The 15,240-nt window shown below is 37.6% G+C and overlaps 1 protein-coding gene across 6 annotated transcripts in view; it reads left to right on the top strand.

Moving 5' to 3' along the window:
- The first annotated feature begins 299 nt into the window (after nt 1-299).
- The window catches only part of LOC135694767 (uncharacterized), a 30,817-nt gene continuing 15,876 nt past the window's right edge, over nt 300-15,240 (top strand). For 2 of the 6 annotated variants that reach the window (XR_016144119.1, XM_065213658.2), the window contains exons 1-3: nt 301-529; nt 6,350-6,666; nt 9,252-9,745. Coding sequence is in view for 3 of the 6 variants with exons in the window: in XM_065213658.2 (XP_065069730.1) it covers nt 406-529; nt 6,350-6,666; nt 9,252-9,745 (935 nt within the window). In the remaining 3 variants the exon portion in view is untranslated. Of the gene's footprint in view, nt 530-4,301; nt 4,445-6,349; nt 6,667-9,251; nt 9,746-10,590; nt 11,194-11,714; nt 12,994-15,240 lie in introns of those variants that run through there. The other 4 variants (XR_010517206.2, XR_010517207.2, XM_065213645.2 and 1 more) reach the window with 4 other exon arrangements.

The raw sequence follows: 15,240 nt of genomic DNA on the forward strand, positions 1-15,240 counted from the left end.
GTAAAATTGCAATCGAAAATTTCAACCAGCAAACTCGTTATGTTCCACCGATTTTCTATGTTGTTCTATGAGCAAAGGATTAGCCACAATTGCTTCGATGCGATCGTCCTGATTCTTTTGTCACGTAAGTGTATAACTGTGGCAGCTGAAAAAATTTGGGAAAGTTACAAAAATGTTTTGTTTTACATTGAACGATTGAAATTCTACACAACAATGGTGACGCATTCTGTTCAATGGCGACGGCCAAACCACAGCGACCTGTTGGGGAAGACCCTACGGTTTACCCGACAGCCTAAGCCCCAGTTCTGATTCTTTCTTTCTAAAACCATCAGTGTATCAAGTCGCATTAAAAAGCAAGTGGCTACCTTCTGTCGTGCAGTTTGTTGAAAAAGGTGCAAATTGAGAATGTTTAGATCTTCGACCTTCATTGCATCGCGACTGCAAAGGTTGATAACAAGCAGTAAACCACCGCTTCACCGGTATCTGTCTGAGTCCGTATATATTCAACCGAGTACAGCAACAGAAACAGGTAACGTTTCCAAAGTGTTTTTTATATTGTATGCTGTAGCTTATACAGTAATGAACGTTTTTGGAAAGTTGACTTCGATCCCTTGTCAGTTGCAGGCTTGTGGAGTCTAGCCTACCCGGTATGTCGCCACGTGGAGCTTGCTGCATAGTTAAGAGTCATTTAAAAGTCACAATTGCAACCTTTCGCTTGTTCACAAAGTAACAGAAGATTTCTGAATGAATTTCGTAGTGAACTACAAAAATTTAAATGGTAACCGAGTTTGATTTTTTTGAGAATTCGGCAGCAGACCCTAGAAGGGCTTTACTTGTGTTGGTTACTCCTATATACGTATGTCCTAGCTGCAAACAATCTGGAGAGTTGAAATATAATGTTGCGTTTAGGCCTGTGACAAAGGATGGACACTTGATCAAAAATTGGGGGATCAAAAATGTTTTAACAAGTTTACGTCACATTCCCCATTGCTTTAGAACAAAAGACTACTGTCCTCTAAGTATTGGGCGGAGGTCACCCCCTCCCCCTCCAAGTGTCCGCCACTGCCTGTATTTGTGGTTCTTAATTGGTAAAATATATAGGGCGTGGTAAGGTTTTGGCTATTGCTCAGCTTAAACGTCAAAGAGAAAGTGTTTTTCAAAGGTTACTCAAAAGTCTGGTAGTTCATAGGCACAAGGGTAATGGTTCTAAGTGCAAATTTGAGAAGTTCCATGGCGTTAGTATCCCAAATAACCATTTGCGGGCGGACATGAATGGAGAGGGACCATGTTTTGCTTGATGTCATATTTCTAGGAGAGCGTTCCTGACCCTAGGCGACCTGTGATTCGTTAATGCAGTCAAAAAACTCCTCCACGTGTATGACACGAGGTTCATCGGATCATCCGAACCGGATTCTTCACCTTCGCCCCATTTGCGTATACTGCAAATAATGTTTTTCTCCTTTTCACATTATTTTAATAGAAGCTATTAATAAATTTTCAATATTCAATTTGGAATCCTGTTCTCGACTACTTGGAATCCTGTAGACATGAGTAATTTGGGTTCATCCAAGGCTTATTTTTCATATGTCCACGTTCGTGTCCACGTTTTCCAATTGATGTGCGTACACTTTTCCAAATTTTTGTCATAGAATCACAAAAAATGATTCGTGTGGCCTTTAATGCTATCTTGCCTTCCAAAAACAATATTTTGAATCTATCAGAGAAATTCAACCTCACGCTATTCGCCCTTGAATACGGGTGTCTCTCTTTATCTTTGATCTACCTGATGCGTGCAACACGCAAACCTTTCTACTCCCCTTTTCTCTGAAAGAACCTTTTTGTAAGGGTGTTCCGACTTTAATCAGTCAGATTTTAAGAATGACATGTATGGAAAGACTCGCTAAACCCAATGAAAACATTTATTACAGCAAAAAATCAGAATCCAGAAAACACTACGGCTTCACGGCTGTTAGCCGGAGGAAGGTTATGATACAATGTAGAAGCTTTGAGGAACGCCTATTGTGCTTGAACTTTTCTTTTTTCTTGACAAAGTTAAAGACCAGACTAAAGATGAATTTACTTAAATTGCATTTTTATGAAACTTTTATTGAAAAGGAATGAGGGAATTTCCGGGGAAGGCTAATTGGACGAAATTTCATCCGGAGGAAGGCTGAGGCATTTTCTGACCTCTGGAAAAATGGTGCGCAGCGAGAATTTAACCATATCCTGTCATTGGTAAACATTCATTTTCTATTCAGTGACACAATGCTGCACACAGGGGCGTCGCGACTGGGGGGTGTGGGGTGTCACCCCCCAAAAGTACCCCAATAGGAAATTTCAGCTCCGTTAGCAGCTAAAATCCGCTCAGTGTAAGAACTGCTTTAGGTATTTCAGAGACCTTCCTGACCTAAAACCAATGAAGGATCAAGCAAAGGTAGTTGCTCCGTTGGTTGTATATGATATTCCTTGATATGAATAAAGGTAAACAAACAAAGCTTTAATGATTTGAAGATTTCTTGTTGGCACTAAATCTAAAAATCTAGGCCCTATTTAGGTAAAACTGTGTTTTGTATCCATTTCCCCTAAAGTTTCACGGTAATAGCATCAACTGCAATCCACTTTGAGCTCCAGATTTTTTTTAACATTCAAAAGGCATGATAAGATGGAAAGAGGGATCTAAATTGACAATCAGTGCTGCTTGTTACAAAGCTTGAGAAGTAACTGATAACATGGTATTTTTCAAGATCACGGCGAAATTGTACCAGTTGTTCTTATCTGCTGTTCAATTTGTTTGCAAAAAAATAATTTTCAATAGAATTAGGAGGATTGCTTTAGTTAAATTTGCTTAAAAAAGTGCATTTTCCAGGGGACTAGAAGCATCAAAATTCGAAAATTTCCTCCTTTTTCAGCCGCAACCATAGTGCCGCCTCGGGTAGTAACTATATCCTTTGCCCGTCCCAATATAAAGATTTGACAAAACTATTAGGTTTGTGACAGCAACTAAAGAATTTAAGGCAATTATATTTCAATTAGGTAAATTTGTAGTCCACCCCCCCCCCCCCCCCAACAATGTAAAGGTCTTACGCTGTATTGCGCAGACTTATGCGAGAGGATTTCATGTGAGAAACGAAGAAATGAGATCTTGTTCTTTGCTTACATTCTTGTTATCGTGCATATCAAAAGTCCTTATTTACAAAATCTCATGATATTTATACCAACGGCATACAATAGATTAATTACATGATTGACACAAAACTAAACGAGGTACAAATGAAAACGAGGTTATACAATATAAGAAATATCCTGTTACAACAAGGCTTGCCTCGCGACGGGCCTGGCTGCATACAATTATTATGAGGCGCAGCCTTGTTATGATTAACACCAAAAATGAAAAGTATGAGCATACTTTGGGCTGAAACCACAATCTATTATACAGGAAACTGTAAAGGAGATTCTTGATCTGATAAGGATTAAGGAATGTAGGCATTTCATGCAAATACTACTGCAGGTTGCCACATAGCCCCCAGTCCATTTCCGTTGCGTGTTTAGATTAGTGCATGCCGCCAAATGGGTTACAGACCAAACCGATTATCTATATTTGAAAGCCTGCAACCCAAGCTTAATATTTGCAGCTATGGTTCAAACTAACAATCAACACAGTTTTTTAATGCTATCTTTAATTGGAAGTACGAAAATAGAAATGAGACATTACACTGAATCCAATCCTGGTCTAAAACAAATCGAGAATTGTGAACACATTTTCATGTAGTATGTTTTTTGTTTTACTCTTTCTTTTACTTTATTTTATTCTATTTACTTGAAAGTGGATCAGAGTTACCGTTCATTGAGGGAGGTGTCCGTTGAAGAGCAGTGTCCATTTAAGGGAGGCGGCCGTTAAAGGGAGGTGTCCCGTATCCGGAAGTTTCTTGTAATAGATACAGGGACATAGAAGTCGGGAGTGCACCATGGATGCGGGTCCAAATCTTTTTGACAGTATGCCCTTTTCTAAGAGATCAACTTATTGAAACAGTACTTCATTTTTGTGATACACTGCCCCTACCACCCTGTGTTCCTCCAACTTTGAATTGCATCTAACTTCTCTGTGTATGAAAGAAATGTACAGTACACACGCTCCGACGCAGGTTGGAAAGTGGGTGGGCTAGAACAAAAGATTTTGAAAAAAGCTCTATTGTTTTGCAAAAATTTAGCGGTGGCCATGCCCCCCCCCCCCTTCGTCGGTGGCCTCGAAATACATTGTTTCTGTTGTTTTTTTAAACTTGTTTTTCTATTGTTTTTTAAAGGCTCCTGTTTACAAGAACGAAAGTTGGTCCGATCTACTTTTGGTGCGAATGGGAATTCCGTTTACACGCGATCTCGTGGGTCCGATCCGCTTATGGTTATGGTTCCAGTTTAGATCCGATCCACTTTTTTCCTGTGTAAACAGGTAGCCTCTTTTGTTCGTGTAAACGTCACCTATAATTACCCTATTTTTCCTGTGCTCGGCATGAGAGGCTCAAAGATATCTAGTTACTAGGTAGAGCAAAAATTAGAGTAAAGCAAGCCAAATCCCCTTTTGTCCTCGGAAAGTTTTGAAAGGGATCATAGCTTTATATATAAATGATGTCAAGTCAGAAGTGGCCGGACCTGGTTTGATTGCATATTAAAATGCATAGCTAGCCCGTGGAAGATGAAACGAATTAAAAGTCTGATCCCTTATCTTTAAAGGGTATCTTCAAATTGTCTATTAAGCAATTTAGGTTTTGCTCCAGTTTAAACAAATTAAGAAAAGGTCTCTTTATGGTGTATTTTACGTAAGTCACGACTTCCTTCACTGTGAGGGCAAGTCATTACTTTCACAATGTTTACAACGTATGGCATAATAATTCATATTTTTAACTTTGCTGCATTTGGTTCCCGGGCCCTTTTCTTGACGCCGATGCATTTAGGCCTTGTGAGGAGCAAAAAGCTAGCCTGTGCGCAGACCCCGCGCAGACCCCGCGCAGACCCCGCGCAGGCTACAACAAGCAGGCCCTTGACAAACTGAGCATCTTCAACTTTCTAGGTGCTCGATTTAGTATCATCGAATATCATCAATAACAAAATTTTGTTTTTCGGCAGCATTCAGTTTTTAGAAAACTTGGTGCTCAATCAATCAAGCTTCTTACACTTTCTAGGCGCGTGTGAAGGCACTTGATCGAGCTCGAGTACCTCTCCTGTAGACCCTGGATGCCTTGCTTTCCCCCATGAATTCCATCCTTGAGGAATCGTCGAACATGCACTGTTTAAAATCAGCTAAACCTTAGCCTACGCACAGTCTTTTTGGTGAAATGAGCAAATGTATTTCCCGTTGAGGAACAGCAACACCAAAAAGACTGCGCGCAGGCTAGCTACACCCATATCCGATTCAAAAAGTAGGATTCCGTCAAAACAAAAGATTGATTTGTTCAAAATTATCCACAGAATTGTATTCCGTAATAATTGCGCAAAAGTTATTTGAAGAAGTTTCATAAGCAAATTACGCATACAAAGAACATTTGCCTGGGATTATAAAAGGCCTTTGTCGTGTTTATTGTTTTCACTGGCTACTGTAACAGCGGGCTTCTATAAAGTCTATTTTGCATGTCTCACTTCTTGAATTGATAACAAAAGACAATCGTCCACAAGAAAATCCCCACCTTATTCGAAATTTTTATTAATATTCAAAAGGACAATAGAGATTTGACGAACTTAAAGAGGTTCAACTGACGGTTGCATCTTGAAAATCTCTCAGAGATGTTTGTATCAATTTTTAAGGTGTTTACTCAGATTCACTTCCTCTGTATCATGAAGATAATATTTTCCGTGCATGTTATTAGTTTTACGAGAGGAAAAAGTGATTTTTCGTAACTGTACTAACCGCTTAAAAGCTTCTAATAGAGTCATTTTTCATCCAAACGTTTTGAAATTGTAATCCCCAAAAGTTACTCATTCGTGACAACAAATGATAAATTTTTTAGAGACCTTGCAAGTTGTTGACAGGAGAGAACTGCCCCTCGATTTGATTGAGAAAAAGTCTGTGCTCATATGGTCATATGACAATATATTCGTTATATATTTAAGTGATTTTGTACATTTAAAGGTACACTCTTTCTGGTCATGCAGTCCAAATTAAAAAAAATCCTGAAGATAGAAGATTCGACGGACATTTTTTAAATAGTTCGAAAAAGAAGTTCATTTCCTCATAATTTCGTGTTATTGGATGTCTATAGTACATGTTTTGGAATGGTTTCTTTATTTACAGAGGCTAGTAAGAAAACAATATGTTGATTTAGTAGCTTCTCTTAACAGTATACTTATGTCTTTGTTGCAGGTATTACGAAGAAACTTTTTACACCTGGGCCCTTGGAAGTCAGCTACGAGACTAAATATGCAATGCTTAAAGACCTCGGTCATCGGGACCCTGAGTTTGGCAATGCGGTAAAGTTCATCAGGCAGAAGCTGTTGGATATTGCATACGTGTCGGGAGAAAATTATACGACAGTACCAATACAAGGCAGCGGTACGTTCGCAGTAGAAGCTGTGTTTGGAACAACAGTTCCAAGAAAGGATGGTAAAGTGTTGATTATTACAAATGGGGCCTATGGTAAAAGAATAGTGCGAATGCTGGACATGATGGGAATCGACAAGGTAATAATAAGCAGCTCATAATACCTGTTTGCACCATAAGAGGGTTAAGGGTTGGGGGTCTATAAAGCCTCTATTTTCCATTTTTTAGTCTTATCCCTCCCTTTGATATCCAGATGCCTCTGTAATTTGTCAAGGAATCATTTTTCTTCCACCGTCCCCCCCCCCCCTCCTGTTGAACAAAACTTTAATTGCTTCCACTGCGTGATTATATCAGCTTAAAACCGAAACAGTTATTTATTGATCAACCTTGCTTTATACCGAATTAGTGGGTTGCTAAGAGAGACTTTGATTCAGTCTTATCATTGAGGCGATCAAAACGTTTTCTGATACCAATCACTTCAAAGTGAAGCAAGTCTTTGCTCCTTATTAATATATTCTTTAAATTTTTGTTCCCATTATCCAATGTTTCAAAACAAATTACTCGTATTTAATACTACGTAATGGAAATTAAATATTCAAGTCACCAGCACCGTCTTTTAACCAACATTAGTTTAACCAAGTCTGTACATTATGCTACAACCTATTTTTTGACGGCTTGCAAAGGGCTTCCAATTGCCCAATGTATTTTCTTCAAATATCAATATTCGGTTTAACTTCCTGGATACTTGTGGCAATGTTTGATATGTAGTTGTCACAAATGCAGGCACACATACATAGAACAAATTGTTGGAAATAATTTTTTAGTATCTTTTCTTAAAAGATTACAAAAACCTGTTTCGAGTATTGGTAATCAGGCTTGGCTTGGTCGATGCCCAATTCAGGGATTTTGTCAAGATCTCTTTGTTCCAAGCTCTTAGGCTGTGTCGCTGGTTTTTTATTTATCTTTTGATTGGGAAGACAGTTTTTAAGTTGTTGAGGTTCGGTTTTTGCAATGATGTAGCCTTAGATTTAGCTTATATCGTGCACAATTGAATTAATTTAAGCTTTATATCTGAAAACAACTTGTGACTTACAAACTATCAATTATTCAGAAGATTTTATGGTTTTGTATTCAACATTCAAACAAGCACAAGCAGCACGTGAAAATACATTGTCTCCACGGTTTGTTATTTGTTTGACCTGGTCTTCCAAGGTTATTATCTCTAAGACCTATTTTCTAGACAAGTATTAAATTTTGAACGCAATAACCCTCTGATGCCCAAACTCCTGATTTCAGTTTTCTGTTTCCTTGTTATTGCGAGGTATTGCATAAGTATTCCAATTCTGTTATAAAATCGGTCTCAGTCTATACCTAGTCATCACCCAGTCGTGCCTCGACAGTTTCTTTTTTGGCCTTAGGACCACTTCTTTATCACGATAATATTTGTTCAAAACAGCAAGACACAGGGCACTGAGAAGGTTAAATGTGACACCTCGGCAAAGATAGCGTCTTAAAAGCAATCTGTCACGACGTTGATTGATTATAAGAACAAAGGGATTTTTATTGTTTCCAGTCCCCCTTTAATTTATCGCATTGTAAAAAATATGGCGGAGTGCTGGAATCGTGTTTAGGCTATTTTTCCAGCTATTGTTCTCGTTAACCAATCCACAACGCTTTTAAAAGCTAAGTTGTCTGCATCCATTGTATTTAGGACCGATAAGGCAACATCAGGTTTCGTTTACGGTAGTAAACATGAGCGAGTTTCCAGCTGCCTCCTATTGCTGGTGAAGCTACGACAAAAGAATGTTCTTCTTCAGTGCGAAAGGGAGAGACGGTCATGTAATGACTATAAGCATCCTGGCTGCGCAGCTGATCTGCGCGTTATAGAGGGAATCGCCTGCCAACCTTTCCGAAGTCCATGGGCTGTCCTGCCCAGTACCTTTTTCTGATAGTTAGTTTCTTATAAAAGAAATGAGTCATTGTATTTGTAGAATCATTATCTGTTCACCATGATAAACAAGTACTATCTGGTTAACCCGCAAAGTATTCATAATATTATAAGCAACAAATGAGAAAATTTCCGAAAAGCTTCTTCACAATAACAGCAAAAACCAATGATAACCGCCATTTTTGTGGATTCTGGTGGCTGGAGAGACTGAAATCCATTCATTTCGAAAACGAAGTGATATCTCGAATCGAGACATTTAAATGGATTTTTCATCAGCGACATGCGAAGTCTGATACATGATTTTTTGGCAATAAAATACTCTCAACTTTTTTATAGATCGCCAAATACCTTGAACACGTAAATGAATCTTCTTTCTGCTTCATATAAATGATCATGCAAAACCCGCACTTTAAGCACAGATGCATAAGAGAATTTTGTACATTATTTCAAAAACAATAACTTCTTATTATAACCTGGGTACGGTTGAAGATAGAATAAGTGTTCAAGCAGATTTCTGGCAACAGTTTTCACGCTTGCCAATGTATTGATGCCCAAGAACTTTAGATGCCTGCGTCTCGCAGTGATTGTGGGTATGAATCGTTTGATGGTCTAATAAAGAGTGTTTCATAACTGCCAAGATAAGACTCTTAGACAGTAGAAATTCTTCTAACCACGAAAAAAATGGATAAAATTTATTGAGTGTGAATGCGTTTTATGTAAATGCGTGTTGCAACACTATAAGCTCATAAGTGCTTTTATATATTGATGTTTTTCTAGATTGTCCTAGAAGGATCGGAGGATGCAGTAGCAGAGGTACAGGCTGTGCGAAATGTGCTCTCAGAAGTCAAGGATATTACGGCTGTGTGTATGGTGCATTGTGAAACAAGCACTGGAGTTGTTCACCCAGTCGAAGCTGTAGGGAAAGCGATCAAAGAACTGCAACCAAGCGCCAACTTCATCGTAGATGCTATGAGCAGCTTTGGTGGAATTCCTTTGAACCTCATAGATGCAAACATAGACTTCATGATCAGCTCAGCAAATAAATGCATTGAAGGTGTACCAGGCTTTGCTTACGTCATCGCAAACAAGGACAAGCTGTTACAGTACAAAGGATGCTCGCAAAGTCTAAGTTTAGATCTGGTTGACCAGTACTTGACGCTAGAGAAAACAGGCTTGTTTAGATTCACAGCACCAACTCACACAATGCTTGCCTTTAAAAAAGCTTTGGAAGAATTCGAAGAAGAAGGAGGCATTCTAGGTCGCGCTGCAAGGTAATAATTTGTTAATTCTATTTCTTGAGGATTGCAAATTTTTTATTCTGGGTTTGAAGGCCAAGTTAATGTTGAATTACCCTTTCTTTGTGAGCTTTGGATCAGTACCCAGTTTAGCAAAACCAGCAATGTTGTTTAAAAGTGCATTAAAAAGTCCCGATTTTCAGATTTTATACTTGTAGAGTGTAACAACTGCTCTTCCAAGGATCTGCATTCTAAAGTACAGGTGAAGTTGGTTTGCGATTTGATCTTTTTTGAAATGATCAACGCAAAAAGGAATTAACACTTTGGCTTGAAGCTGGGAACGACATTTTATTAAAGCTATATTCCCAAAAATAAAAAAGGCAAGCTGCAAATTTTTCAATCATTCTTTCCCTTCTTTCTAATATTATCAACTCAATATTGAGTTATCCCACATGGTGTTAACAAAATCTTGTTTTCGGACCCTTTTTTCAAGATTTGAAGTTCCCGTATGCTGTGAGAAAGCAAAAACAACACTTTCTTCCCAAACCGAGGCCAAGAAGCCTGGGTTCTTTTGCTTAAGAATTTTCAGCAATTTTAAGGGCGGATAGCTTTCTCCTTTTCACGAAATTATAATTGGTCAAAAAATTAAAAACCCTAGCACATGTTTCCTATCGTGTCTAGAACATACATTCAACCACGCTTGATTATTTTAGCAAAGTGCTACGTTAATTTAGAAAAAAACAATACAGTTTACCAAGCTGCTAAAAATAGTATTTGGCAGAAACAATTTTCCCCTGGAATCTCTCGATCATTTTTGTACTTTCGATCAAAGTGTTTTTGCCAAGCTCTTTTATTTGTATTCAACTGTTCATACACTCCAGAATGCTGCCAACCTAAGGCCATGTCTTGGTAAAAGCGGCGATCGACACTTCTCAAAGTTCATATGAATGGTTCTTTATGAGAATTTTTTATTTGTGGATAAGGCGACCATTGAGATCCACAATTGTATAGCATACAACCCCCAGTGTCCGGTGCTGTGCAAGCCAGCATTCCACAGAGGGGAATGGCAGCCTGGTTCAAATATCGATGTAGTTTTCGACCATCCTCTTACACTGGAAAACAAGCGCATAGCGTACGAGAATTTTCACGAACATTTAAACTGGCAGCTAGCTAGCAGACAAGCTTTCCAACTAACTATCAAGGGTCGAAGTATCCGAGGAACTGGGCAGCGTACGATGAAAACTTTTCAAATGACGTTGCCAGGGTTTAGTCATAATCAAATGAAGTTTGGCTTGTAATGAAAGATTGCATAATGCCAATGATGCAACAGGGAGAATATGACATATCTAGTGGATGTTTACGTCAGCAAATCGTGGAAATATCTTGCAGAGCGCTGTTGCCTGGACAAGAGCGCCAATTGGGAAGAGATACCCGCTTAAAACACCACTCTGAAGGATGGTATTTAAAGCCTGGAGACATATTCAGTACCAATAGTTTACTCTTTCATTTATTAATTATTAACTTATTAAGACTTAAATTACAGATTCTTCCCTCTAAAGGTGAAAAGAAAAGATAAATTTACTTTGTGAATTACAAATTTTATAATACATATCTAAGTCTATTGTTTTTAATTTTTATTTTGTGCACATTTTTTGAAGACGTGATAAGCATTTTATTATTTAATTGATGCATTGACATACGACTATTCAAATAACTTTTGCATTTATTTTGTAATACATTTTATCAAAAGCAACGAGCCTCCTTTAGTTCTGCCTAATAGTGACGACGACGATTTTCCTACCGCTGCCTGAAGTTAGCATTGTTTGTGGTCCATTATAAGTACTCACATATCAGTTAAGATTATAAGGCCTAGTTTAAGCACGGGCAGTTTAATTACAAAATCGAATTTATCTTAGGTTTCATTAAATTTTAGGCAAACTCTATTCGATGCGAATTCAGCTCGGTGTTTTAAATGAAAATTGATTTGATGTATTGCATGCTACAGGTACAAAAAGAACAGGAATATCCTGCGCAGAGGCATGAAGGAAATGGGATTCAAAGAATTCCTAGATGACACACATGATGGATACATAATTACATCATACTTCTACCCAGAAGACCCGAACTTTTCTTTTGAGGAATTCGATGTCAGATTGGGAAGCAAAGGCCAAGGGATATATCCCGGTCAGCTAACAGAAGCTCGTTGCTTCAGGCTCGGTAACATTGGCCAGTTGTATCCGCATGATATGGAGTGCTTGCTGAAGTGCATAAAAGAAGTTCTGATTGAAATGAATGTAAAGGTCCCACTATGTCACGATTGAAAGCGTTTTCCCCTTTTGCTTTTTCTTGGCATGACGACTGGATCACAAATGTAACGAGTTCGTAGAAAAAGTAAAGTCTTCGAAAGAATGAAAGCACAGAAAAACTTTCATGACTATTATCATATTTAGCCTTATGCTAACACTAGAAACTTTGGAGAGGGTATCTGGTACAGGAGATTCCAGCTAAATATTCCAGCCTTATATTCCTGGGATATTATATCTGAAATACTCCAAGTTTCACTGCAAGGTCTAACGAAGTAGAAGGTAACAGGGCGTCTGTGGCTTATGGGCCGCGAACGATTTAAAACCACTTTATTTTATTTTCCTGAAGCGCCTATCTGCTCTACATTTTAGAGTCTCTAAATATTTCCATAATACAGAATTGAGACTTTCTTTATTGTATCCACTTTTAGAGGAACAAAGTAAACAATATTTTTACAAGAGCGAAAAAATAGTCCCCCTCCCTCTCCTCTCCTTTGGCGCAAAAACTGCTTATTCCTTGAAAATGCTGACTTCAGTTAAAATGGCATGGTCTTGAGAATTCTATTTTTAACTCTAATTTGTGAATCTTTATTGCAGATTTGATTTTTTCCCATCTTGGAAAATTTCCTTTTCAAAATCTTGATTTTTCCGTAGCCATAGGGACACACAGAGACACACTAAATTTTCTTCACTGCTGGCAGTAAACTCTGGCCTACCCTGGATACCAGACTCAATATATATAAAATAAAATTATTTGTGAATTATTTTATTATTATATGACTCTATTATTTTATATAGTGAGGCTGGTACCCAGGGTAAAACTGGCCAGATCCCTTCTCAATGATAGCACTAGATTTCCTGTAGCACATCACGATCTTTCGATTGTGTCTAAACATATCTTTTGTATATCATTGTGCAGTATATTCATTACATTAAATGAATCAAATATATTCTTATTGAAATCTAGATTGTTTTCAAAAATTGTCTTTTTTCAACTGTATGATTCTACTACTCGCGGCAATGTAGTAAGTTAAATTTATGTTATTGAAAGGATACAATATTTCCTTTCTCGCATCTCATAACTGAACAGTTTTTACAGATTTATTGAAGCTTTTTTAAATTAACCTATGGGGGTAGCTATGATTTTGTCATTAGGGGGGAGGGGCAAAATTCTTTTATAAACATATATGAATGACTATATCAAAATAACATACAGAGTTAATGCGCAAACATCTAAAAACCAACACAGTCGTTGGAGGGAGGGTTAAGAGACAGCATGTGCTCATTTTTAACTCAATATATCTGCAAATTGCAGTTAAAACACTGCAAGTATTTGTTCCTCGATCTGCATACATTTAATTTGGGGACCCTCTAGGATATTGGGGGCCAGGCCCCCTACCCCCTCTTACTACCCTTTGAATTAACCTGTAAGATTGGAAGTGTCAGGTCGCAATATGAATATTAATTTAGAAATCAACAGTCCCCTAAAGTATGAAATTCGTTAGAATATTTTGGAAACTTTGCTGCTTGTCAGAAATAGTGAGAAAAGTTTTTCTGCGCGAAAAACGACTACTTTTGCGCCTTTACTAAAACAGATTGAGAAATCCTGTGTAGGTGTGTACCTATTTTCTCAATAACCTATCGAAAATATCCTATTTTTGTTCATTTTTTAGTAAAAATAAAGATTTAGATATATATTGAAGCTTGCAGTTGCTTTGGATTTGTCATTTAAAGGATGCTTGCGGGTGATGCAGTACATTGTGGCAAAGGAGATAATTTCATATGCCTCAGAAGTACTTTGGGATAGATAATAAAATGTCCTGTAAGTACAGCACTTACGAGGATAAACGTGTGATACTGAATGATTCTGTTTCTCACCTGAATTCAACCATGATATTGTAATATTTTTGATAACAAAACAACCGAAGACAATAGACTAAAAACAGAGCAAGAAGAGAGCAAGTTTAGCAAGATTAAACAGGGCCATTGAATGAGACCCAGTTCTATTTTTATCATAACTTTGAATCGAAATTTTATCACGAAAAGGATCACCTGCTCTGAGATCTTCCAATCGATAAAAAATTAATGTGTTTTATAATTATTTTATCTCGAACATTTATGTAATAGATCAACTTTTGCATTCTCAGTGAAAACAGAACAAAACAAACCTCGGATTAGGCGACTCTATTGCCAGTCGGATGTTTTTATCATGTAGGGGATCTATATGAAGTTGATTTAAAGATGTTATAAGAAAATATTATGGTTTTCTTTGAAGGAAATCCGCTGACTTTGCGTCCCTCATAAAAGCCCGATAATAATTTCATGAACAATAAAAAGAAGAGGCAGCGAGCGAGCTCATTGCATTGGTAAACAGACGGCAAAAATAGGGGTTATATTCTATTTTGTGTCTGCAGTTGTTTATAGAAGATTTGTTTTAATAATCCTTTTGCCTAATTGGCTGCTAATTTTGATCTGAAGTCCCCAATCAAGCAAAGTTCTTGTAGTAATGGAATTTACTGAAAAATACGCCTAACCAATCAATTAATAGTACAAAGAAGATAAATTGTCCCATTAGATATCCAACAAGAAGACTTCAATTGTAGCCCTCGAGATAAATGAAACAGTTTCACTAATAATTTTCCAGATTTTTCATGAGAGGTGGAAGTTTATTTAGAAAAGGGAGGTTTTAAATTCTTGCGTCTTCCTTCCTATTCATACGCATATTTCGATACCAGAGGGAGCGCCAGCCTTGAATAAAAAGATTTAAGCCAGGCCTTTTTACTGAGAGAACACCTTTTTAAAAACAGGGAAGGAAATTAATTAATAGGGAACGCCCATATAATATAACCGCCACTCATCTTTCTTATACAGTTCAGACAAAAGACAGTCGAACCTGCTGAGAAATGGGGGACGTGCCCCTAGTCCCCATGACGTCGCCATTGTACGATACCTCTTCTCCATAAGGTACTCTTCTTCATTTGTCAATTATGAAGGAAAATCTTGGCACGGCTTTAGTCCAGTTGTAGGATGTGTAGGATAGGCCTTAAGCCTAAATTAGTTTTGTGTGATTCAGTTCTGAAGTAACAATGTTATGTTCAAGGCGAATGGAAATTCAATTTATGATTGTTTAGTACAGCCAAGATTTTCAGTAATTTTTACACTAAGTATTCTCTTAAATTATTCTTAAACGATACCATTGGTAAATTATTCGTAGAGAGTAGTTGTTTA

The sequence above is a fragment of the Rhopilema esculentum genome, chromosome 10 (assembly GCF_057945365.1).
Source record: "Rhopilema esculentum isolate cy_ngs chromosome 10, ASM5794536v1, whole genome shotgun sequence".
Lineage (NCBI taxonomy): Eukaryota > Metazoa > Cnidaria > Scyphozoa > Rhizostomeae > Rhizostomatidae > Rhopilema > Rhopilema esculentum.